This window comes from Camelus bactrianus, chromosome 2 (genome assembly GCF_048773025.1).
Source record: "Camelus bactrianus isolate YW-2024 breed Bactrian camel chromosome 2, ASM4877302v1, whole genome shotgun sequence".
In the NCBI taxonomy this organism is placed as follows: Eukaryota; Metazoa; Chordata; class Mammalia; order Artiodactyla; family Camelidae; genus Camelus; species Camelus bactrianus.
The window spans coordinates 28,246,027-28,271,051 of NC_133540.1; the positions used below are offsets into that span (position 1 = coordinate 28,246,027).

Here is a 25,025-nt window from a genome sequence, read left to right on the forward strand (position 1 = left end):
CAGACTGTGCACGCTCCCCCCGTGCCCTGTCCCCAGCCCTCATCCTCCCTCTCCCATCCAGGGGCACATTCATCTTGGCATGTGGTCGCCCCTGAAAGTCAGTCTTCCAGCCAGGAGGGTGAGGTCAGCCTGCCTCGCACCTAGATAAAAATTTACACGCATGCCCAGTGTGTGAAAACTCAGAAAAGAAGCATCATCATCAAAGGCGGCCTCCCGCCTCATCTCCACTTCCACCTGACAGTCTCCGGTGGGCGCAGGATGCCCAGGATTCAGAAGACCCTGACAAGTAAGCACCCAGAAGGATGAGGAACACCAAGGTGGCTGCCTGATCTCAACTTCTGATGTCGCAGCTGTCAATGCTTCAGCCAGAAACTTAATGTTATTTTAATGGTGCCTTTTGCATTTAATATTTATACACGTCGACAGCAGTGGCAGGTTACAAAGCGAGGCTTTGGAAAAGTGGCTGCTTTGGGCTAATTACAAGGCACCGTGGAGCAGCCACCCGGCTCTGTGCTGGGAAACTGGAGCCGGGAGCTAATAAAGGCTTTGTTTACCCACCACCAAGTGAGGCTGGGAAGTGCGGGCCTGCACTGCACTTAGGAGAGGGTTTTAGCTGCCTGGGTGTCAGGGGAATACAAATGTTTATGACAGTGCTCAGCAGTAGCAGAAAGATTAGATGGCCTGAGGGCAGAAGGGGACTATATATACACGCATAAGAGCAGACAGACTGTAGCATTTGAAACCAAAAAGGGAAAAACCTTCCCCCTCCCACACATCTGCCCCACCAAGGAGAACCTAGCGCAGCGAGTCTGACGGGTTCCGTGGGAAGAGACGGGAGATGCCGACAGCCGGGTTCAGATACAGATAGAGATGCTTTTGGGTTCTGTCGACTTCCAGCATGTGTAAAGCAGTGAATCCTGCCTCCTGTGAGGCAGTCACAGAACTGACATAAAAGTCTGTTTAGCAAGGTATTAAATGTGTGTCACATAAGGCAATCTCCCTCATACACCGTTGTCTTGGGGGGTTGCTTTTTGATTTTTCTACTTTGTTTTCTGTTTTTAAAAAATCACCAATTTTCTGGTGGAAAAATGCTATTTGTTTATTATAAAGAACTTAAGTAATGCAGAAAAATACAAAGATTTTCAGATACTACGACCTCAGAATAACTGCCATTAATTCTGGCTGAGCATTGTCCCAGGCATTTTTCCATGAATACATTGTGTTAGAGGGATTGGTTGATGGGATGGGCAGATGGGAGGTTAGAGGAATAAGATTTTCGAAAATAAGAGGTTTTAGTGTACTGATTTTAGGGTTTTTTTTTTTTCATGAAGTATATGGTTCATTGGTTTTTAGGATAGTCACAAAGTTGTACAACCATCACCACTATGTAATTCCAGAGCATCTTCATCACCCTAGGAAACAAACCCTGCATCTCCTGATTAACCCTGCATCCTAGGCAACCAGTAATCTGTTTTCTGTCTCTGGACTTGTCTGTTCTGGACTTTTAATTTAAATGCACTCATACAGCAAGTGGCGTCTTGTGTCTGGCTTCTTTCACCTGAGATTGTGTTTTCAGAGTCCAAGTTGTAACAAGTGTCGGCACTTCCTGCCTTTTTATGGCTGGAGAATACTCCAGTGTGGACCTAACCACGTTCTGTCTGTCGTTCATCAGTAATGGGCAGCTGTGTAGTTTCCGCGTTTGGGCTCTTACGAGTTATGTTGGCTGTGAACATGTATGTACAGGTTTTTGTTTGTGCCTGTGTTTTCAAATATCTTGGGGATATACCTATGGGAACGGAATTTCTGGGTCATCTGGTAATTGCATTTTGAATATTTTGAGGACCTGCCAGACTGTCTTCTAAGAGGACCCCCTCTCTCTTGTCACCGCCCCCTTCCTGCCCTGTCCCTGGGATGGGTCTTTTCCCCCCTGCACTCTGACCCCGAAGCCGTGGAACAGGGACAGGCCAGAAGCCTGGGTGCTTTCCTTTCGTACTTCCTTCCAGATGCTTTAAAAATCACTTCAGCTAGAGAAACCAATGGGTGGTAGTTAAGAGGGTGTGTGAATTTAGTCACCAGGAACCCAAGGCTGGGTTTCCGCCCCGCGTGTCAGAGCCGGCTCCTGTGGTCGAAGTGTGACCAGGGGTCCCCGCTTGCATCGCCCCCCACTCTTGGCGGCCATTCATTAGCACACATGACCAGCATTGCAGCAGGAACCCTTCGTTATAGGTCTGTCTTGGGTGGGTGGCTGCAGGCTGGGCCAGAAACCATTGTACGTGGACAGCACTTCCCGGGCTGGGGCTTTGAAGGCAGACAGAGCTGAGGATCTGTGCCATGTTGTGTTTGCCGCAAGGGGGCCAGAAGAGCCCGCGGAGCCTGGCCTGGAGGCAGCTAGCCCGCTTCACTGGCTGCCACCCTGCTGGGCTCCAGCCAGGAGTGCACGATCTGTGTCTTAAATAGGAATAAGCGGAGGGTTGGGTGCTGGAATCCTGTGTCAGCCCAGGGGGCAGGGGCTGGGCTGTGACAGCACTTGACTAATTTGGGAAGTTAATAAGCTGGTCGTCCTAACTCCGGGAATAGAGGACTCTCCCGCCACCAGGCATTTGTCCCTGGAGGCCCCTGACGTTTGCTTCCCTAGCGTCACTCCTTGGTCCCCCACCCTAAACAGCCCCTCTCTCTCGGGGAGCAGCCAGCCTCTCTGCATGTAAAGCATCCATCCCAGCGCTGTCCTGCTTTTCCTGCTGAGTGGTGTGGCTTGGCCATGATCCCTGAGCTATCTCACCTCACCTCTGTTCTGGTTATTTTGGCTCAGGCAGATCCAACCAGTATTTGGGCCTGTCGGGTCCCAGCTATACTGGGTGCCAGGCAGCTGACCCCTGGGCGGTCAGCTCGGCTCTGCTCTGCACTGTCAGCCACATGACTGCCAGGCCCGCTGGCTCGCAGGCCCGGGCCGCCAGCAGCGTCCACATCTGCCAGGCTTCCCTGTAAAAAGTTGCTGCACAGATTCTTCATTATTATATTATTGAAGTATAGTCAGTTTATAATCTTATGTTAGTTTCTGGTGTACAGCATAGTGATTGAGATATATATATATATATATATCTTCCTTTTCATATTCCTTTTCATTATAGGCCATTATGAGGTGTTGAATATAGTTCCCTGGCTGCACAGATTCTTTATCAGCAAGTCCTTGCAGGTGATTTGTTATGAGCCAGAGGTCTGGACCTCTCTTGAGATCTCTACTCTCTCTTCCTGGATGTTGGACATTTTCCACTAGGAACTTTTTTAGGAGACCTTGCAGATGAACAAAATAAACACTGGTCGAAGTCTAAATACCTGCCAGCAGGGGTCATTTAATTAAACTATGATGAGTACATTTGATGGATATTAAGATTATTTTTTGTATTAATATAAGAAAGTGCCTCTGTAATAAGTGAAATGGAAGCAGGTTACAAACTGTTTATGTGCTGCGATCACAACTATTTACGAAACAGAAACCGATGGGAAGGGAAAACACCAAAATACTAACACGGGTTCTCTCTAGGGCATGGGAATCCCTGATTTCTCTTTGTCTATGCTGTATTTACTCATTTTTTAGAGTGACATGTGTTAACTTTTACAATTAGGAACAGTGTTTTTAAATTCTAAGTCTTAATTCAAGAGAAGCAAATGTTATCTGTACTGGGGAAAAGAGAAGCCCTTTAGACTTGTTGGCTCCCGGGGTCCAGTCCGCATTACAGACTGTTCTGTGCCCCGGTCCCCTTGCTACTGACATGCCATCCCTGAGCTTGTGGAGAGCAGGGAGAGTTCTTACCTGCTTGTGTGCCCTGTCTCCTCAGTGCCTTACTCATCATCGGCTGAATAAACATTTGAGGAGTTGAGTTGGAGGCACCTGTGTTCTGTATTTTTCTTAAAAAAGCAACAGGTTTTTCTGTGTGCAGCCAGGGGGCGCCCTGGGGGTGGGGGAAGCTTTCAGAGGAATGCCTCTGGGCCAGGGTCACTGTGGGCCTCCGGCAGCTGAGCTGAAGCCTTACGGCCTGTTCCCCAGGCCAGGTGACTCCTGCTGGCCAGCACTTGGCCAGCAATGTCGTAGTGCAGGTACTGACTGCTGGTTGGGATGGACTGAGATGGAGGAGGAGCTGCAGAGGCTAGTAGGAACCCTCCCATCCGGCCCACACTGGAAAGACAGGAGGAGTGAGGACAGCTGCCCTGGGGAACCTCTAAAACTGTCTTCCTTTTTTCCACCTTTATTAAGTTTGTTATTTTTTTTTTTTTTTTTTTTTTAGTAGAAAAATACCCACACTGTTAACTGCGGATTATTGTAGTCAGATTCAGGTCCAGGTCTACTTAGAGGGTAGATAGGGAAGCCTGGGGCCCCTGTGGATTGTGATTGATGTTTTTAGTTATTTTCCGTTTTGCATCCTCTTTACAGGCCACTCTCTCGCCCCACTAAAATCACTTTTCCCAGCAGGCTGAGTGTTATGACTTCATCTAAGTGCATTGGTCACCTCCTGCATCCTTCACCAAAATGTCTCCTCAATTAATTAACTCAGTGGACGTCATGTCAACAGGGGCCCTGCGAGTAATCATGTCCTCTCACCTCCCCGCCCCTCCCTTCTGTGCCAGTTGAGTCAGTGAGTGGGGAGGACCATCCGTCTCCCCTGGGGGTGGGTCTGCGCACAGCTGGGGCTTCCGCTCCGCTGCCCCGGCCGATGGAGCTGGCGGGAGAGCTGACTCATCCCCCTCTGGCTGTAGGTGTTTGAGGAGCTGTGGAGGAGCGAAGGGAAGACTCCTGCCCAGATCGTGGCAGAAAAGCAGCTGGAGCTGATGCAGGATGACGAGGCGCTGGAGCAGCTCTGCCGCGCCACGATGGAGGCCCACCCTCAAGTGGTACCCAGCACCGCGGGCGGGGTGGGGGGCGGGGCTTCGCGGCCCGAGCGGCTCCGCCCTCCCGAGCCCAGAGGCTCCTCCTAATAATGGTCCATAATCCCCAATTATTTTTGTCAGTTTTTAGCTAAGGTGAAGAGATGAAATTAGGTGAATACTGGAAAAGCACAGCTTTTCCTGGAAGGAAAATCCACCCCGGAGTTCAGTCTCACGGAGTCTGGGTTAAAGGGGGTGTTAGCAAGTTTGCACCTCCCAGGCCTGCGTCCTCTCCCAGGGTTGGGGCGCTCTGCCTTATAGGAGGACCTCTCTATCCTAAAGCAGCAGGCAGGGCTGCAGAGAGGGGAAAGAGGGAAACACTTCAGTTTCATGCCCTTGAGAGGTGGGAAGAAAGGCAGAAGCGAAAATTATTTGTAAATTATGGAGAAAATCCTTGACAGGAACATAGCTGGAAATCAAGTCATTTTGTGTTCTGATCATAGAACAAAGCAGAAAAGGTAAAAATGAGGAGCACCCCTCCCTCCTTGAGTCTAATCACACTGTCCAGAGATGTTTTTCAATGGGGAAAAATGGCTAGCCTCCCTTTCAGAACGATACCACCCACCCATCAGCTTGCGGGAGACACTAACAGCTCTGTAAAGAGCTCTCGATAAGGAAAATGAGCTTGCGCTGGGGCCCGGCAATCTCCATCTTCCTGCCTCATCTGGAGTGACTGATAAAGACACTCTTTTAGTTTCAGACTCGTTCTGCAGTGCCGAGTGCAGATACTCGGAGACGCTTTTGCCCATCCGGACACAGCAGAGCAGGAGGTTGGGCGGGAGGCCCTGACGCGGTGGCTGTTTGACAGGCACTCCGTTCCCCTGCCCCGCATCCCATCCTGCCCACCGGGCACTCCTACTCCCACTCCCACACCCAGATGCTCCTGAGAGCTGGCCTTTTGTGGGTCTGTCTACTAGTAAATGAGCTTCTCAGCCAGGAGTTGGTGGGGAGCCTGCTGAACCCCACTGGAGGATTAGTGAGGGGGCTCATTATCGCCCAGGAGGGGCATCCTGCATGCCAGCTTCTCAGTGTGATATGTCACCATCCTCAGTCCCTTTTAATAATAATAAGGCAAGGTAGCAAATATCTCCTGTGCCAGGAGCCCAGAAACCTCCCCCGAAGTTCACGCCTTCCCCTTGTCTTTTCTCATTCTGTATCTAAGTCTCAGAGAAAAAAAGTAACTGAATGTAAGTTTCAGTGAACATGAACTTGATTTAGGATTTTCAGACAAGAGTTTCTTTTCTCCTCTAAGACGGTTTCTGTCTTTAAAGGTGATGGATCTAAAGAAAGGAAACCCCAGAGCGATAAACAAACTAATTGGGTTGGTCCGAAAAGCGACTCTGGGCCGAGCAGACCCCACTGCGATCAAGGAGGTTCTGGAGAGGCAGCTGTCGGGGTGATAGCCAGACCCCTGGCCTGAGGGAGGACAGTGCCACCCCAAGAGCTGAAGCCACACCTGCGCCCTGATGTGACGCCTCCACAGAAGACCAGGCCTCCGGCTGTTGCTCCACTGACATCAGGATGGCTCCGTGAGGTGCACCCACGGTTAAGACATAGCACGTTCTAGTGCTTAGTGACACTGCGCTCATTGAAACACGCTGTTCCAGATACGGTCACCAGCCTCGGAAAACATTTCATTCTGCAGCTTCCTCAACAAATATATTTAAGCACATCCTAAGGGCCAGGCATTGTGGTGGGGGTGAGGGGTGGTGAAGAGACTGTGGTCTGGATGCAGTATTTTAGACCTAAAAATAGGTTAATGAAGAAGAAATCACACATTTGTTTGGGGAGCTCTCCTGAGGGCGCAGAGGGAGGGCACTAGTCTTGGTACCAGGAGTGGGTGGTGCTCGCCCACCCAGAGTAAAAGTGATGGTGCCCGTTCAGCTCCCCAGGGATTCCCGAAGAGGTCTGAGAATAAATGATTTGGGGGGGGTAAAAAAGACAGGAGTTTTCAAATAAATTTAATGAATAAAATATATACTGAAATATCACATAAAAAATTAACTTACATGTCAAAGATTGTGCAGTTGACAACCCCCCTCCCAACCCTCAGGCCAGAAAAAGGAAAAAAAAACAGCTGTTAACATTAAACTTAATTTGTTTTGCCTGAAAAGATGATGATAAAACTAGTATGTCAAAATCCTGACCTTTAACAGTAACTGTGGTGCAGTTAATGGTTTAAGTCCACGAAGGCTGGGTTGCCCTCACCCCTGTTCTCATGACAATAATACTATTTCTGTCTGTCGCACCAGGGTGCCCCTTTGTTCACTGCCTGCCTTTGTTACCTCAGACTCAACAACGCCTGAAGCCCAGTTTTGCGGATGGTTTGTTTCTTTTTAAAGCACATGTCAAATTGTGACCTAAGAGAACAAAATCTTTGGAGGCCCTGATTTGCAGTGAATTCTCTCTTGTGCTAAGAGTACAAACATTTCTATCACGGATGGCGCTCCAGTGGCAGCTGGGGACGTAGCGAGGTAGGCCTTCTTGGCTCCTGGGCTGCAGACGATGCTCGGACTTCCCTGACTAGGAGTAATGAGAGCCGTGTCCCTCTTACCCAGCCGGAAGAGCACGGCCAGGAAGGAACCTTGTTGTGTGGTTTCTTTTTGACAAGCATGAAGAGGTAAGGTTTTTTTGGTTGTTTTTTTTTTAATTGACTTTTAAAAAGATTCGTGCCTTAGAAGTGTTAAGAGAATACGTTACATCGCCCAGGAAGCCATGTGCCCCTCACACATTCTGTTGCAATGCTCAAAACTACTGGGCCTAAAAGGAAAATATTTTCCGCAAACCTCTTTTTGAGAGAGAAGGCAGAGTGAGTTCCATCTCCTTGCGCCGTGACTCTCAATTACAAACGGGTGAAGGCGGTCTGAGACTGGGATCTGGCGGGAGAATGGTTTTGTAAGAAATGATAAGGTTCAGTTTTGTTTCACAAACTCTGTTTTCACCAAAGTCTGCCTTCTTGGTCATCAGACCTTACAGAAGGCCCTGGACGATCTTTCCAGACTTTAAATCAAGGCCTACGTAAATGGGGGCTGGGGGGGGTGGGCAGCTGGATGACCATTTGCCACAATATTCAATATTCTGTCCAGTGTAAACTGTGTTAGGGACGGATCACTCCCCAAGAAAAGTGCCACCGCTGGGGACAAAACGGGTAAAGGGGTCAGCCGTATGGCAGCAGATGGAAACTCAGCCTTTGGTGGTGAGCACACTGTAGTGTATCCCGAAGTCGAAATACAGTGTTGCATATGTGAAATTTATGTTATAAACCAATGTCACCTCAGTTAATAAAGAAAAGCTTTAAGTCCTTGATCTTCATAATGCCGTCAGCCAGCTCTTGTTGACAACTACCTGCCGTCCTGAATGCCTGCTTCTGAAATCCTAGAAATCAGATTATGTTGTAACTGCTAATAGAAAGAAAGGTGGGGGCAGCCGGAGGGGATCAAAGCACAGCTCAGGTATCTGACTTGGAACCTGACCAGACAGTCAAACTATATGTTCATACAACACCCTAAGAAAGTCACAGAGGGTCACTCTGCTTGTAAACGGGCCTCAGTGAAATACAAATTACAATACATTGTTGCATGAGTGTGAATTTAGTCTGGTTCTCTGCTTTTCTGGGGAAATCTCATTAAAATGGGTGAGTTGGCACCACAGGTGAAGCCACTGTCATCTGTCACTGGAATCCACGCACCTGCAGGCTGGGAGGGGACGTGCTGGAAACTGGTGCTCCCCGGGGGAGCCCGGACCAGCTCCGCGTGGTCAGGCTCAGACCGTGTGTGGTGTTGCTTGAGCAGGTCGGCTGAGGGGTTGGATGGTTCTGCTGGGAGGGTTGGAGTGGCAGCCTTAACACCCAGCATGCTTCCAGCATAGAGTAAGTTTTTGTAAAAGTTTACAAAACAAAATCAATGGACGAGGAGCCCCTTATACGAGTATGAGAAGTGGGTGCCGCCAACCACGAGGCTTTTAAATTCCAGATGTCTGGGTTTAGGACGGAGCTTCTTGATTCGGTCCACGCTCGTACATCAAGGTGAACGTCTGTTCCCATCTTTTAGGGAAAAAACTCACCATCATTTACATCAAGGGTGTTTTTGCTGGGCTCCTCCCACGCCCCCTGTTTTTGTAATTATCACTAATCTGGAAGAAGGCTATGAATTTTTTTTTTAAAGTAAACACCCTCCTAGAGTTGGTTGGTTAATTCAGTACATAGCGTATGGCCATGACCCACAAACTGCTGTCCTTTTCATGTCTACTCAACGTAGCTGCATCTGTTCAAGGATTCCACATAGTGAGTATTTGGAAGAAGCCACTAAGTCTATCTGAAAGGCCCTGTTATTCACCCACTACCAAAAGCAGCATGGAAATGGTGGCCATGCCTCTTCAGTGGATTTTAGACAAATGCACTAGTGGGTTATCTGTGAACAGAGTGGACACTCGATGGTGAGATGGCAAACGTCTGGTTGGTGGTCCACCCTCGCTGTCTCCCATAGTCAGACAGCTTAGCAAAGATCATCTAAGTAATATTGTCAACACCAAATTCTCTCTTGTAAAACAGCTGTGGGGCAGAATGGAGCCTTGTTACGGGTGGGCCTTTTCTAGACTTGTCCCCAGTGCTTGTGTGGGTGACAGTGAGTCAGATTTACTCACGAGCTGTGAGACAGGAGCAAAATCTACAACGACAGCTGGGCAGGGAGGGGCCTCCCAGCTCAAATCAGGCCCTGCCCTGGGGTGCCTCATGCAGAAGCCTAAGAACTTCGTTCCTGTCCTTCTGGTCCCTACAGAACATCACCAGAAATCTTCCACTCAAGCCCTGTTTGTCCAGTTAATGAGCTGCCAGGATAATCTGTCCCCCAAAGCAAGCACTGGCCAAATGAACACCTGAACACGGGGGGATTTGCTACGGCAAAATTATCCCGAAAACAGCTTAGTCTTCCAAGAGCTCTGTCCAAAGCCTTAGGTTTATGATGGTCATTCAAAGAGGGGGAAGAAAGTCAACTCCATTCTCTTAAAATGTTTCCTCCGTGACATGATTTAAGAATGGAGTATAAACTAGTCTGCCTGTGGCCTGTTTTAAGCTGCGCTTTGATGGAGAATCAGCGCTGTGTGGTTTACATGGTTGAAGTGAGAACATCTTCCTAATGACTGACAGCGGATGTGGCCTCAGCCGCAGAGGCTGCTGTGTCCAGGAGGAGCTTACGCTGCAGAGCTGCCCGAGACGCACGGGAGCCACAGACTACACCGGCCCGGCCGGCGACTCCCAGCGGCACGCGCGGTACTAACTGTCCTGCGGTGACGCTGCATGAGAACGGCAGGGCTGACAGCCATCTCAGTAAACGCAGGCTGGTGATGAGCAATTATGCTGAACCGCCCACCCCTCCACGGGAGCTGTGGGCGCTGTGGACATTCAGCATCACACCAGCAACATGTCCCCACCCCCCCCACGCCGGGGCAGCACTTCCCACAGGAAGGCAGTCTAGACACCCTGATACCCACACTCAGAGCAGGCAGCCCATCCGCAACCCTAAACCTCTAAACCCATCTGAAAATCCACCAGCATTGACTGCGGCAACCAAGCTGATTCCGAGACAGCAAAAACGACTTTCAAGCCCTCATACCACGAGCTGCCCCAAATGAACAGGCAGCCCAAACATGCACACGTCCGGCTCTAGACTCTGCTCCGGAGAGGGTGCTCTCTGACAACACCCTGGCCCCAGGATGTCTTAATGGACTGAAAAATCAGTAACTACATCAGACCTAAACAGAAACCACTTGTTGAGGAAAAAGGATCCCTCAAGACCCGCAGAAGAACTGAATACCTCGTCCCTAAACATGACGGAGACATCGATTCCAAACCCCCAGCACGTCAAAGTATTTTCCAAAATAAGACTAAGTAAAATGGGGACCACTTCATAATTCCTCTAAATACCAGGGTTAGGCAGTATCTGTTAATACAGTCACAGCTCTGATTGGTTACTCCAGCACTCCCATTTCATGTCTGGGAAACTAATTTACTCCATGAAATTGTATTTTAGACTAAACTCAACCTGGAATCTCTTTAAAATTTTAAAAACATTTACTTGGTCATTTCCAAAAATCAATTTCAAGTATCCCAGTGCTCTCATATACCCTGAACCACAAAATTCACTCCTAGAACCTGACCTCAGACCCTGAATTAGGAACCAAGGTTAAAGATGGATGTTCCAGGAACCCTTGACTCACCCTCACTGCCCAGGACCATCAGGCTTGAGACAGTGATGCCAGCCTCAGGGGCTGCACCTGAGCACTGTGTCCACTCCAACCAGTAGCGCAGCGTCTGACACGTGAGTCTGTCGCGTGGAAAAGCGGCCACACCCTTGGACATTGTAAAGCATGCCAAGTATCATTCAATATTTCCCCCCAACTCATTACAAAAGATTTTTCCAAGGGCATCACCCATTTGTGACTAGAATATTCTATTTCATTACCATGATTTTTCCCACCACGGAATTCCCGTCACCACCCACCTGCTGTACAGGGTTTTCTCATCTGCCTGGATCCACGTCCATCCCTCCAGCCCCCCCGGGACTTGCTGCTCTCCTTTCAGCTTCAGGTTTCTGCTGTTTCTCCTCTGGCAGGACCACACCGCCCCCAAACCGTCCCCACCTAACCTGCCCGGCTGTTTCCCTCAATTGCGTGCGTTCACTGGTTCTCTATTGTGTTATTTCTGGGTCAGTTTTCTGACGTCATTCTGAAAAGCCCTGGACACAGTACTCTGGCGGAGGGTGGCAATGGATTCAGAAACCTGAACCAGTGTCCAGTTCCAGAGGGTTAGCATTGAGTCTGCTGCCTGCACCCCACCTCAGGAGTTCATTTTCCTGCCTCTTGCCCCAGACAACTCTATCCTGTACAGCAAGTCTACTTCAGTACCTACTTTGAAAACATACTTTTCCCCTAAGGGCACCTTCCACAAAGGGGACTTCACTGTTCTAAGTAAAGCAACACGGACTCAAGAAGAAGAATCAACACTGTCACCAAATAGTGGAGGGAAGTGTGAATCAGACCAGAAAGCTAAAGAACACAGCTTCCAGATGTGACTTCAGCATCTTATATACCTGGGAAGTCCAAACGGGGAGATAAGTACTTGTGTGAAACAAAGTTGGAGGATAATCAATTGCAGCTGAAGCTCCATCTTTCTGCTCCCCTCTTCCGATCGCTTCCTAAAACCAACCTCATTTCCGACAGAGACCTGTGCAAATACAGGCGGGCGCCGGGGAAGCTGAGGGCAGGCTGGTCCCCCGGCCCCATGCGTCCTGGCTGCTGCACCACGGCCTGGCAAACCAATTTTGAAGGCAGACAAATTTGAAGTCAGAAAGGTACAACGCACTGGAACGTTTGGCTTCTTGCTGAGACTCAGAAGCACTGCGAGGCTGCCTCCCGAGCCCCGGCCAGGTCCCCCGGGGCTCCAATCCAGGCGCTGGCTCGCTCGCTCTCCTTACAAAGCTGCCTCCAGATCCCTGACGCACAAAAGGCAGCCTCTGCTCTGCAGCGTCTCGGCTGCGGTTCTTTCTTCCACTCCCCTCCTGCACTAGGTCCTGATGAAAACCAAACCTGTGCTCCCGAGGCCCAACCAGCAGACCTGCGGCTGCCCCCGGGGCTCAGCAACGCTGCCCACAGACAGCAGACAGCGGGGGCTTCCAGGTCCCCTCAACAGGCAGGCTCATCCCAGTTCTGTGCTTCTCACCTGCCCACGAGAGAGACGAGTGGCATCCGAAATCCATACGTATCAGTTGTTTATGGTCTCATTTTTTAGCCCACAATTATTTTGTGTTTCCCCCTCTCGGTGGCTTAAGGAGACTGTGGCCCTCAGTATAATTATGCCCTTGGAGCAGGCTGCAGGGCGGCAGAGGCGCTAATACATCACGGTGGGGCCTCCTAATGAGCCCCGTTACTCAGGAGGCAGCGTTCCCGCGCAGAGCGCGTCCCCAGCAGGCACTCGGCTTGGCAGCGCTCCCTGCGACCTGTTTCCTTGACATCCCTGTCCCCAGAGTGGCTGCACAGTTCCTGTTTCTCTACAAAGTGCAACATATTAGAAAAAGCAAAGAGAATTTAAAATAATTACTGATGTTTGTACAGATTGTATTTAGTTTACCTCTATCCCTTTCCCCACTCCAAACACCCCAGAAAACCCCACTATGAAATAGGTTAACAAATAATTCAGTCTGTTTTCCATAAAACACTTTAAAAAATAATGATAGTTGTCTTCTCACGTAAGCATATGACACCATGCTTTCTTCATCAGATCGATCGAAGTCCTTAAAACCAAAGTAACAGTTTGCATAGATATATTTCATTTTGTGCAAATCTGACTAAAATAAGGCTATTTTCAGTGTTTAGGTAGTGATGTTCTGAGTACAGAAAGCTCTCAAGCAACAAGAACATTTCCCTGCGTTCCAAATTCTCTCCAGCTGCATCTGACTTCCCAGGCAGAGCGCTTGGACCGGTGGACGAGCCCGCACCATAAGGCAACACACGGTGGGCGGAATACAAGTCTTGGAAGTAAAATGCAAAGGGACGTACGATCTGTGCCTGTGATGGAGGCAGGAGGCGCTCCATCTTCATTCTTCCCTTTTATAAAACGGAAGCCAGAAGGCAGCAGGCCACCGGAGCAGGCGTGCCTTCTTCACAGGCACTTCCAGACATCACCGAGCCCCAGGATGCGCCTGGTGTGGCCTCAGCTGCAAACTGAGTGACTCAAAGGGATGGGAGAAGGACCAAAACCTCTGAGGAGGGACAACAGCCAAGACCTGCCAAAGGAGCACCCTGCTTCTGAGACGTACATTCTAGGGACAGGAGGTGGGAAGACCCGGCTGGTGAGAGAGGAGGTGCCCAGGAAACCCCCTCCCCACCAATCAAGTATCGTCAGGAAGTCTCCAAGTAGAAAGTTTTGTAAGCAGCTTTGCATTTAACATTCAGTCGAGATACTAAAACCTTAAAAAACAAGAATGTCTTAAAAAGAAAAAAAAATAACTAACAGCAGGAGTCCTCCAGGTCGCCCAGGACCCTGCAGCACAGGATGGAGTGCTCCTGGGCCAAGGCCGCCAGCTCCTTCAGGAACTCGGGGAAGAGGGCGGCAGCCAGCATGGCGTTCCTCACCGGCGGCGGCAGGCTCGGGGGCGCCCCGGCCATCCTGGCTCTGTGTGTCAGGAAGGGCTGAAGCACTCTCGGGGGGCCATCCAGAAAGTTCTTGCCACTTCCTGTCCTGGAGGCGTCCTGAATGGGATCTGAAACCAGAAAGAAGCCAGTCTCGGTGACCCTGCAGAGTCCCTCCCGTCGGCCTCTTAGTGGGGCGTGTGTGCTGCACGGGGGGCAGGGAGGATGGAGGGGCTGGTCTCGGGTCCAGCGGCCACACCGCCCGCAGGCTGAGGACACGGCCCTGCCCGCCCTCACCCCACTCCGTCTGCAGATCTGCCCTGTGGCTCAGCTCCAGCGCAGGGCCTGTGACCTGAGACTTTGATCCCAAGTTCTATATGAGGAACTTCACGCAGCCACTGTGGCAGGAATATGTTTATCAGGAACCCTCCATGCCTAGGACATGGAGGTCTGGCGGCGAGACGGAAAAAAAGGCATCTCCTGCCGCTGCATCCACAAGTGAAGACTCAGCTCAGCGTGTTATTTAGGGATGTCCAGGGCCTCCACCTGCTCCCCGGCTCCCGTTGTTGGGGGGCCCATCCTGCCTTGGCCAGCTAAGCCCTGACTGCCCGGCAGAGCTGCAGAAGGCGGACTGGGCTACACACCTGGCCCGGGCTCCAGCCTCTGGGGCCCCCTGGCCACCCCCAGCTGCTTCTGGCCGGCACCTCCAGCCTTTGTGGAGAACAGAATGGAATTTGCCTCTTAAAGGTTGGGAATGATGGACAGGAAGCTGGGTGCCAGTGAGACCACACCAGGAACTTCCCTTAACTGTGGGCGTCCGGTGGCAGCGAGTGGCTTGGACCTTCCACTCGAGGAAAGTTTCCAGGGCTTTCGAGCTCAGTCTCGGGTCTAATGTGAGCCTAAGACCATATGAGCCCAAACTTCAACATGTTCCAGTGATTTGCATTTTCACATCTAAATAGTTCTACCAATTAAAACAGTTTGACTTTCCCAACTGTTTAATTCCTCAGCATCTCTGGCCTTTATATTTCTAGGAATTATTTATGCCTTCTTCTGCCCCCAACTCAGACTCATTACTCCTTATAAATCATTATATTCCAGCTCTTCATTACTTTGGCTGCTTTTTAGAATTCAGCCCCGTTTTTTAACACTCCTCTCAGAGTGTCGTTAACTACAGTACTAAAAATTCTTGACATTTATAGTTCTTTCCACATCTCACTAGTATAGTCTTCAGTGTTAAAAAAAAAAAGTCCTCCACTTTACTGCTTTAAATATCCTTTTAGATTAGAGCTTATCACAGTTCGTGCCACAAAGAACTGGAAACGTGGAGAATCTGCTGCCACCTTTCAGCAGAAACTCACAAGATGTCTTGACAACAGAGTGAGGACAAAAGTGTTGACATCCTTGAGGACACTGCCAGTCTTGAGGACCGTGCCTCAGCACCCTACCCCAGCCCTCCAGCCGCTCAGCTCTCCAAAGGGTCCCACGAGGCTCACCAGGGAAGCTGGCCTGGATACGGTGGGGAACGGGACACCGCGGGCACAAGCCCCAGACCGAGACACGCACTGCTCACGCCGGTTCCCCCCGCCGGCATTCCTTCCCCACGGCTCTGCACACCTAAACCTCGCCAGGCTTGAAGGGACCAGTGCAGTAGTTAAGAGCATAGACTCTGCCACTTACTGGCGGAGTGACGACAGGCAATTTGCTCTACCTCTCTGTGCTTCCATGTCCTCATCTGTCAAAAGCTCACAGTTGTTAGGGATTAAATGAGTCAACAGGTATCACGACACAAGGTGTCAACCATCGTATCACCATCAATTCAGCTGCCGCTGACTTCACAAAGCACCTCGACTTCCTGCCCAGGAAGTGGTCCCCTGCTCCAGCCCCCACTCGTTTACTTCCCGACCAGGGCTGCGGTGCCCTTCAGCCTTGCCTTGTGGTTTAGGTTCTTTCTCCTCAGCTAGGCCTTGAGGTTTCTGAGAGCTGAGCCCCTACGTGATGTGTCCTTCGTGGCCCCCAGCGTACTTCCTGATTCACAGGGGAGACTAAACACTTGCTGAATGAACGAGGGGAGGAAGCGACCCACGTCAGGTCTTCCCGACACCTGATCTCCCCGGAGCAGGTTCATTTCATCTCCATCTTCCCGTTTCAAATTCGTCTCTTTCCCCCAAGAGGGCTTTTGTGGATCATTTATCCAGCTTGATCTATGAATTTTTAAAGTGTCATTGCTCAAGCTCATTTATCCAGTTGAGTCCAGGAACTAAAACTGTCCACTAATGAATGAAGGCAGGTGCCGCCCAGTGAGGGAGCTGGAGGAGTGGCAGGGACACCCCACGGTGGTTCCGTTCCGTCAGCCGGGGACTGGCCTTCTGTGAGTCGCAAAGCACCACTGAGCTCTAAAAACCAGCAGCCCCAAGTCACGGCCCCCGCCTGGCAACTAGCTAACCATATGACTCAGCTTCCTTTTCTGTAAAATGGGGATAATGCCTTCCCGACCCCCTTCCAGAACCAGAGATCAGTGAAAGGACTCTGAATACTGAAAGTAAATACCATATGGAAAGTACTCGAGAGGAAAACGAAAAGCCTGGCAAGGGGCCGAGCCTCAGAGACCAACAGTGTCAGTAGTGACAGCGTGGCGGGGGGCACAGGAAGTGAGGAGTCTCAGGGACTCTGACCTCTGCCTGAGGTGTTAGTGAGGAAGCCTGTCCTGCACCAGGGCTGCCGGGAGGCCGCGGGCGCAAGGCCTGGACGAGGGAGCAGGGCCTGGACGAGGGATCAGCCCCGGCTGTGGGCCCCTGAGCTACGCCCAGCGTAAAGGGACCCCACGAGCAAACATGGTGTCTGCAGGCGAGGAGGGGAGGCAGGGAGGTATGCGTCAGTGTCAGAATCGGGAGCCATCTCCCAAAACGCTGCCCTGGGTCCGCAAAGCTGCACAAAGGGTCTTCAAGATGACTGCAAAGACATGAGAGGTCAGGAGAGACAACCATTCCCCGGTGTTAGATGGGGCACTGCACAGAGACTCTGGGCCCCCAGGACATGGCCTGTGACGGGGCTCTGGTCATTCACTGTCCTGTGTCCCGGTGAGAATGAGGCTCCCAGATTCAACTCATTGAGAGGTGATCACATCCCACACGATGCTTTGGGAGTCAGTTCTGTCCAAGGGGACAGAAACCTTTGACGTTCTGCAAGTTTAGAGAATTTTAAAGTTGAGGGGAGGGAGTCACTTTGCTAACCTGAAAGAAGTGAGGAGGTTAATCTAGAAAACTCCATCAAAGGAAGTCTTCTATCCCGAGAGAAGCTGCCTACAAGTCTGCACCCCTGGGATGTCACAGACCTTAGAAACCATCCACCAGTGCTGCCCAATCTGACAACCTTATGTGGTGGGAACAAGGTCCCCAGACACATATCTGGCAGCCACGGTCATCACACAGCCTGAAGCACAGGACAGAGCACACAGTGTGAGCGCCCCCCACCCTCACCCAGATGGTGTGGGTCCAGGGGGCCGGCCAGGGTGTGTGTCCTCGGATCCTCAAACCAGGCCCCTGAGCTCTGTGATCCTGGCTGACCACCCTGGGCCTCTAATTTCAGCTTCCTGCTTATGAAAATGAAGCCAACAGGGGCAGGAGGAGGGTATAGCTCAGCGGTGGAGCACATGCTTAGCATGCGTGAGGTCCTGGGTTCAATCCCCAGCACCTCCATTAAAAAAATTAAAAATGAATAAACAAAAAAAATCCTTAAAAAAAAAATGAAGCTAATGGCACCTCTCCTGCCCACTGCACAATGCCGTGCACAATGCTGTTCGAAAATAAAAATTGGGAAAGTACTTTACAAATTGCAAAATACAAATGAAGACCAAGCCTGAAGTGCAACTTGAAGACACTGCAGAAATTGCCGTAAGTCCCTGCAACTCTTTACATTGAGAGGTGCGGGTTTGCTCTGGGCTCAGCCAACAGAATGCAGGGGAATCGACCTTGTGGGGTTCCAAGCTACATCTCCAAGAGATTCTGTGTGCTCCTGCAATCCTACAGCCATGAAGCTGACAAGCCAGGACTAACCTGCTGGATGATGAGAAACACGGGCCCTGTCATCCCCATCGCCCTGGCCCGCAGCCACTGATGTGAGGAAGGCCACCTGCTGATGGCAGCCCACGAGCCAATCGCGCCAACGTCAGCCTCGTGGCCGGGACCAGCAGGTCACCAGGGCGAGCACACAGATTCACGAGCCTGAGTGATGGCTTTGTTTTGAACCCTGGAGTTTTTGTGGTGGTTTATTTTGCACAAATGCTAACTGATGCATATCCTCTTGTGGGGTGAGTCTCGGCAGCATGGGCCCCTGCTCAGGAGGGACACAGCCAACAGGCCAGCTGTCCACACTGCTAGGAGAGGCCACATGGGGCCCGCAGGCCACCTTCCCACAGACACGGAGGTGGTCTCCCTCCCTCTTCTCCAGGGTCAATGCTCAAAGCAGCCCCTGCATTTCCCCAGAGACAGAAGGCCCCCGTTTCTTTCAAAGTCTGCCTTGCCGTGCCCTTAGGCCTGTCACGCCCAGAGTCCTACAGCCATAAAGGGCTCCAGAGATGGAGGGAAAACCCTTCACTTAAGAGCTGAAGCACATGAGGCCCAGAGATGCAAAGTGACCAAGATCAAACAGCTACACAGAGGTCAAGCCCTCGAAGCCTTAAAGCTGCCCGAGTGAACCTTCTGCCTCACGCTCCGCATTGTTTCTGGTCACGTGCTTTAGCCCAGGACTGAGAGCCCCGCTCCCTCCACGGCTCACCTGCCACGAAGAAGCCTGACTTGTCCTGGGGGAGAGAAGCAAAAGCCAGGGCGCTAAGGGCCATCCCCTGGTCTGCACTCGCCAAGGTCAAAGCCACAGCTCCAAAGACAACTGTTGTCACATCTGTGCAAGCTGACCAGCGAGGCCCGGCAGCTCTGCTCCCCCAACGCCACCCTCCCCACCAACCGCTCGGCCAGGGCCCTGGAGCAGCTGGAAAGGTGCTCTCCGGAGGTTCAAGGTGCACATAAACTTTACTACTCCCGGTCCAGATGAATGCTTTCTACCTTCTACAGCCCTAAAGCACATTTACTTGAGGCCTGAGAGTCTCTGGAAACATAATAAAGAGAATGGATGCCCTCCTCGGGGTAGGACTGGCCAAAAAATCGCTCAGGGTGTGCACATAACACTGCTTTCTGGCCCATGTGTACTAAGTTATTTCTTCTAGCCTGGCAATAACCCCATGTCACTCCTTCTCAGAACTACTCTGAGTTACGAAAACAAATGCCCTGCTAGGCCCTCCAAATGGGGACCAGGCCAGGTGTGGGGAGGGCAGACCTTCCTTTCGGTTTAAGGACACTCAGAAGAGGCACCTCCCTGTTGGGTAAAAATGGAAATCTATTCATTGCTTTTAGGATCCAGGAGCTGGAGCAGCACCTGCGACCCCAAGTCGAGAAGCTGGGGAACCGGAGGAGCAGGTGATGGAGAGACACAGGGGAGGAACCTGGCGGACCTTTGGTCAGTGCCTCGGGGCTCGGGTCGGACACGTCCACGCGGAAGAGCAGGTACTGCTGGGCTTGGATGAGGAGGCCTGGGAAGTCTCTCTCCACGGAAGCAAACTGCTCGATCTTGTTTTTCACAGATGCGAGGACCTGTCAAAACCAGCACTAATGTCGTTAATGCTTCACAACAGAATTCCGCCCTCCATTATCAATACATCTGCCAGGCACAGCCTGCCCCTGCAGGTTTCTAACTGCCGGGGTGTTCTTGGGAGGGCACTCTCGGGACATCAAACTAAACAGAGCTTTGCAGTTTTTCTAGAATCATCGACACCACCCCCAGCGTAATGGGACAGGGAAGGGGAGCAAATGGATTAGAACAGAGGGTCCTAGAACAACAGCAGTGTGACAGGGGTGGGGGGAGGAGGGGAGGAGCTGGCTCAGCCGCATCTCAGGCAGCAGGTGGTACCTGGTAGAGGGAGCGGACGCTGGGCTGGAAGACCATGTTGGTGTTGAGCAGAAAGGAGCGCAGGAGGGGCTGCGGGTAGCTGGCCAGCTGAGTGATGATGCCGATTAGCAGCAAGTTCACGTGCAAGGAGTTCTCCAGCATGTTCTCCAGCTTGGACAGGACCACACTGATGAACGGGCCTGCGGAAGGACACGAGGCTTCAGGGCTGGCTGGGCACATGGGACATCTCTCCCCCCAAACCAAGGAGCCACGGGAGCCCCCGCTGGCCCACCAGGTGCAAATCAAATACAAAGGCGGCAAACGCAGCCAGGTCTTCTGCCTCCAATCCCAACCACCGCCAGAAAAAGAAAGCAGGAACACGTGCATGGGAGCTAGCATTCTGATGCTGGGAGCAGTTTCAATCCTTTGAAAATTATCATAGACCTTGAAAAAAACAGATGACAAATAATTTTTAAAATCAAAATACACTTTCCATACTATTTCTGTATTTCTTGGGGCTGCCAGTGCTCAAAGACATGCCATTCATCGTCCTGTGATGCTGCGTCCTGTAGGGCTTCATGCAAACATTAGAGCCCTTCAGAAGTCTTAGTGAAAAAAACATTCGTCTTATTAAAGAATAGTAAACACATACCAACTGTGTTTACCAAACAATAGCGCTGTGAACAGGGATTGTCTGTCCCCCATAAGCACCATGGGAAAGATTCTGTCTCACTAACGTCACAACGTGGAAGAATCAAAAGAAAAGTGAGGAGTGAACGCAGCGTGGCCATAACTTTAGGGTCATGCTTAATTTTCAGGTACAAGGGAGAGAGGAGAGGGGACAGGAGAGAGGGGGAAGGGACTCGGTTTGGGGAGCTATAGTTTGGCGTGTAGTACTTCCTTAAGGGAAATCCCTATGACTATAAAAGCAGTTTGTAAAAAAAAAAAAAAAGAAAGAAAATTAGGCAAAAAGCAGCTTTGACTAAATTGGGTCACTCGAAGAATAATATGCTTTATGTCTGAGTTCACTGAAGACAGGGAAAATCAAGAAAATAAATCCTGCGTTTAAAAAATTACTTGAAGATGTTTCCCATTTTCACCATAAAAGTGGTCCATTAAGCAAAATCAATGAGAATTTTCTCTTTTCCCCACTGGAGCTATTGATGATGCCACTAAACCATGGCATATTTATAACAAAAGCACATAACCCTTGATGAATAAACATGCCTTATGAAGATTTCACCAACATTAATAAGAGTTTAACAAAAACATACTTCCTCACGAGATGCTTCATTCAGAAGCCTTAGTGGTGTAAGAGGATAAATCCTCTACAAGAAACATAGTTTAAAAAACAAAATAAAACAGATTTCTTCTGTATAGCACAAGGAACTATATTCAATATCTGATAATAACCTTTAATGAAAAATAATAAAATGAATATATGTATATATATATATGCATGACTAGGACATTGTGCTGTACACCAGAAACTAACACATTGTAACTGACTATACTTCAATTAAAAAAAAGAAAGAAACAGAAACAAGAAATCTGTGAGGAATGGGACACCAAACTAAGCCTCACCCAGGCAGGCAAAGAGCAGGGGGTAATGGCAATGTTCCCAGCACAAGGAACATGGAGGAGGACTCTACCAGGCCTCGAAATAGAAGAGACTCTCGCCTGTATGTTGAGATTAGCCCCCACTTCCCCATCCTTGGGAGGGGGCTGAGCTCCTGAGTCACTTTCCATCACACAGGAGGTCAATGAACTCTTGAACAGAAAGGCTCTGGGGAGCCACTGCTTACAGAACAAAAGTGGGAGAGTTTGCCAAACACATTCAGAAACTCTAGATTGGAACCCCACTTTGAAAGCAATTTGATGAGATTCCATCCAGAACCCCAGAAATGTTGCCGGTACGTAGCTCTTCTTAATTCTAGCCCTCCAGGAAGATCTGCAAGGAGAAGGCTGCTGTCCTCACTCAAGCCTGCACCCAGTCTTTTCCCATCCCCTCTCACCACTCCCCCACAGTCCTGTAGGGCTCAGCATTTATTTCCTTCCAGAAGAGCAAAGACAGGTGAATTAAGTGACACTTGGGAGGGAAGCACCTCCTATAAAACAGATCTCCTTAATATGAGCGCTCAACTTCCCTTCCCTATACTTGGCCTCCAGCTATCCTACAAACACGACCGCTGAACCGTGCGGTGGCCACTGAGAACATCTATGGTCCATCGCTGCTGTGAGTGAGGGAAAAACCCAGCCTGAACCCCGCGCCCTGCGGAGAGGAGGTGTCATAACTGTCTCACCTGAACGACAGGCTAGTAGGTCAAGATCAGCAGACTGTCATTGTAATCCACTAACGACATTAATTACAATTTCTTAGGCATGTGCAATAAGAGACATATATGAAACCTTTACAAGTTCCTATTTTATTTTTAGTTGATTTCTAGCAGTTAAAAAAAAAAAAAAAACCTGCTTAGCAAAAAGCAGTTGCTAGGAGAACCTGGCAAGCAGCTGAAAATGAGAAAACTCAGCTATAATTCAGAAAGCCACAGGTGTGTATTGGAGATGAGATAGTTTTTCCCCCCTTCCTCTAGGAAGACACATAAATTCCCCACCTGTAAAATACTGAATTTTCAGAACAACTAACACTGTGTCCACCACCCCTCCCTGTCGTTGCCTTCTCTCCTCAGTGTAACATCCCCAACCCCGAGTTTCCCAGCTGTGGGAGGAGCCGCCACTATGCCCCGCCCTGGCCCCGCCCCTGGCTTGGCCCTGCCCTGGCCCCGCCCCATCGCTTCCACCCTGGAACCCTCTCCCGAAGGCAAACCAGCACCTCTGCCACCACCTCTGCCAACTGTTGGACTTAGCAACAGTTTCTGTTTTAAAGATTAAAATGATCTAATTTTTTTCTTCCAACAGTACCAGAATTATAAAGAACAGACCTCCTGCCTGGAGGCAACCCCTGTTAACAGATCCGAGTGTATTCTTCCAGAAATACGTGTATAATAAAACTAATAAACTTCTGTGCCTATCATAAACTAATAACTGGTTTATCCTTAAAAGCATTTATTAATCACGTTATGTGCCAGGCAGTGTTCTAAGCACCTTCCATGTACCAGTGAGCTTAAATATTCACAACCTACAAAGTGTGCTTATTATTTACCCCCCTTTAAAGATGACACAGAATGCCCAGTGCACAGGTGGTACATGAAGGTGTCACAATTTTAATTCAGGCCATCTGTTTCCAGCTCCCATGCTCTCAACCAATGCACTGTCTTGAATCCTGGTGTGCGTGTGTGTGTGTGTGTGTTTGTGTGTGTGTGTGTGTGTGTGTTGTGCATGTGTCAATCTCCTGGTGTAAAAAAAAAAAAACACCATTTTTTAAACAAATGACAAGATGACAACCTTGTCTACACACCATTCAGCCCCCTGGTTTTCCACTGCACTTTATATCCCAGAGACACCCCACATCAGCACACACACAGCTGTGTCACTCATTCACAAGATATTCGGTTGCCATGGGTATTGCATTAGCAAAAGCAGTCCCCTCCTGGTGGACACTTAGGTTACTCCTGGCCATTTTCTATTACAAATAACGGTGCAGTGAACACCTCTGTGTACACATCTTGGCACATCCGTGTGAGCACAGCTGTGAAAATGTTCCCAGGGGCATTATTACTGGCACATTCTCAATTCGGACATGATGACATGTCTTACTTTGCTCTTCCTGGTGCCAACCTCTCCCCAGTGCTCTCTCCATGCTCTCCAAGCTAGCTTTTTCCTTTCCAAATACAGATCTGGTCACATCATTCACCAACTCTAATACTTTGAAGGCATCTTCAGTGCCAGGAGCACAAGACCACCATTCCTCAGCTTGGCCCGAGGGCCCCCATGAGCTGGCATCAACTAGCTTTGTGGCTTCCTCTCTGCCTCCCATGATCCGTGCCCATCACGTCCATGCGCTGTCAGGCTCCTTTGTCTTCACTTGTCATTTCCTCTGCCTGGACTGTCATCCTCCGCCACTTTTACCCGGAGGCTTCTGGTCACTCTGTTCCTCCTCTGTGAAGTCTTTCCCACCCCAACCCCTCCCACTGAGCTCCCCAAAAATTCAAATACAATGACTGCTACACATCTCTCACGAAGAGAGTACTGTTCTTTGTTTACGTCTCCTCTGAAAGTCTACAGGTCCCTTCATTTTTGTGTCCTTGGTAACTGGCACAGAACCTGCCAAACATTTGGAGATCAATAAAAGATTGCTGAACCCATGAATAAATACAATTAATTAGATCAATGAAATGGGATGCTTTGACTTTGCTGAGAAGCAGATTCATTTCAGCGGAAATCAGGATGCCATGGAGAGAGGGGAGTTAAGCCAAAGGCTGCAGAACAGATTCAGAAATTCAGAAACTACAAAGCTTGGATACATGGAAGGAGAAAGTACGTTTCCTGAAGCCATATACAAGTTTCAAAGGAGGAAAAAGGAGAGGCTTTAGCTAAAATTACCTATATGTGTCAGAAAACTCAGATTGTTTTGTTCTCAGGTGTATCATTCAAAATATTGATGCTATTGAACAAGCGGTGTATTCACTTTCTTTTTGCCCTAAGCTATACTTTGTTTCCTCAATTTACATATTTCCCAGGGATGAAGCTCCTTTATAAGCAAGCTGGCATTCTAAAGAACAATCTTCATTAGCGGTGGGTAGCCCGGATGTCCTGGAGAACACTGCAGACAAAGCTGGGACTCCTGCTAGGTGAGAGTAACCCGGGGGCAGAACTGGGGCTGAGCTGGGTCACTTCTGTCCCCTTCCCTCCCACCAAGCTCTCTGCCCTGCCTTCAGTGCCTCCCTTCCCTCTTCCCATAGCAATTAGGAAAAGCCAGATTATTTGACCCTTTGTACTTATGATTGACTGATTGAATTTATATATATATATATTTTTTTTTTTTTTAACTTTTGAAGTATAGTCAGTTTACAATGTGTCAATTTCTGGTGTACAGCATAATGCTTCAGTCATACATGAACATACATATATTCATTTTCATA

The 25,025-nt window shown here is 49.7% G+C and overlaps 2 protein-coding genes across 4 annotated transcripts in view; one reads left to right on the plus strand and one right to left on the minus strand.

Moving 5' to 3' along the window:
* The window catches only part of GATB (glutamyl-tRNA amidotransferase subunit B), an 82,533-nt gene extending 74,024 nt beyond the window's left edge, over positions 1 to 8,509 (plus strand). Inside the window, exons 12-13 of the mRNA XM_010968501.3 lie at positions 4,753 to 4,887; positions 6,192 to 8,509. Coding sequence (XP_010966803.1) covers positions 4,753 to 4,887; positions 6,192 to 6,320 — 264 coding nt within the window. The 3' untranslated portion in view covers positions 6,321 to 8,509. The remainder of the gene's footprint in view (positions 1 to 4,752; positions 4,888 to 6,191) is intronic.
* Positions 8,510 to 13,111: 4,602 nt separating this feature from the next.
* FHIP1A (FHF complex subunit HOOK interacting protein 1A) overlaps positions 13,112 to 25,025 on the minus strand; it is a 225,063-nt gene continuing 213,149 nt past the window's right edge. For all 3 annotated transcript variants that reach the window (XM_010968500.3, XM_074377296.1, XM_074377298.1), the window contains exons 11-13: positions 20,005 to 20,183; positions 19,550 to 19,688; positions 13,112 to 14,174 (exon numbers count right to left, since the gene is read on the minus strand). In XM_010968500.3, coding sequence (XP_010966802.2) covers positions 13,921 to 14,174; positions 19,550 to 19,688; positions 20,005 to 20,183 — 572 coding nt within the window. In that variant the 3' untranslated portion in view covers positions 13,112 to 13,920. The remainder of the gene's footprint in view (positions 14,175 to 19,549; positions 19,689 to 20,004; positions 20,184 to 25,025) is intronic.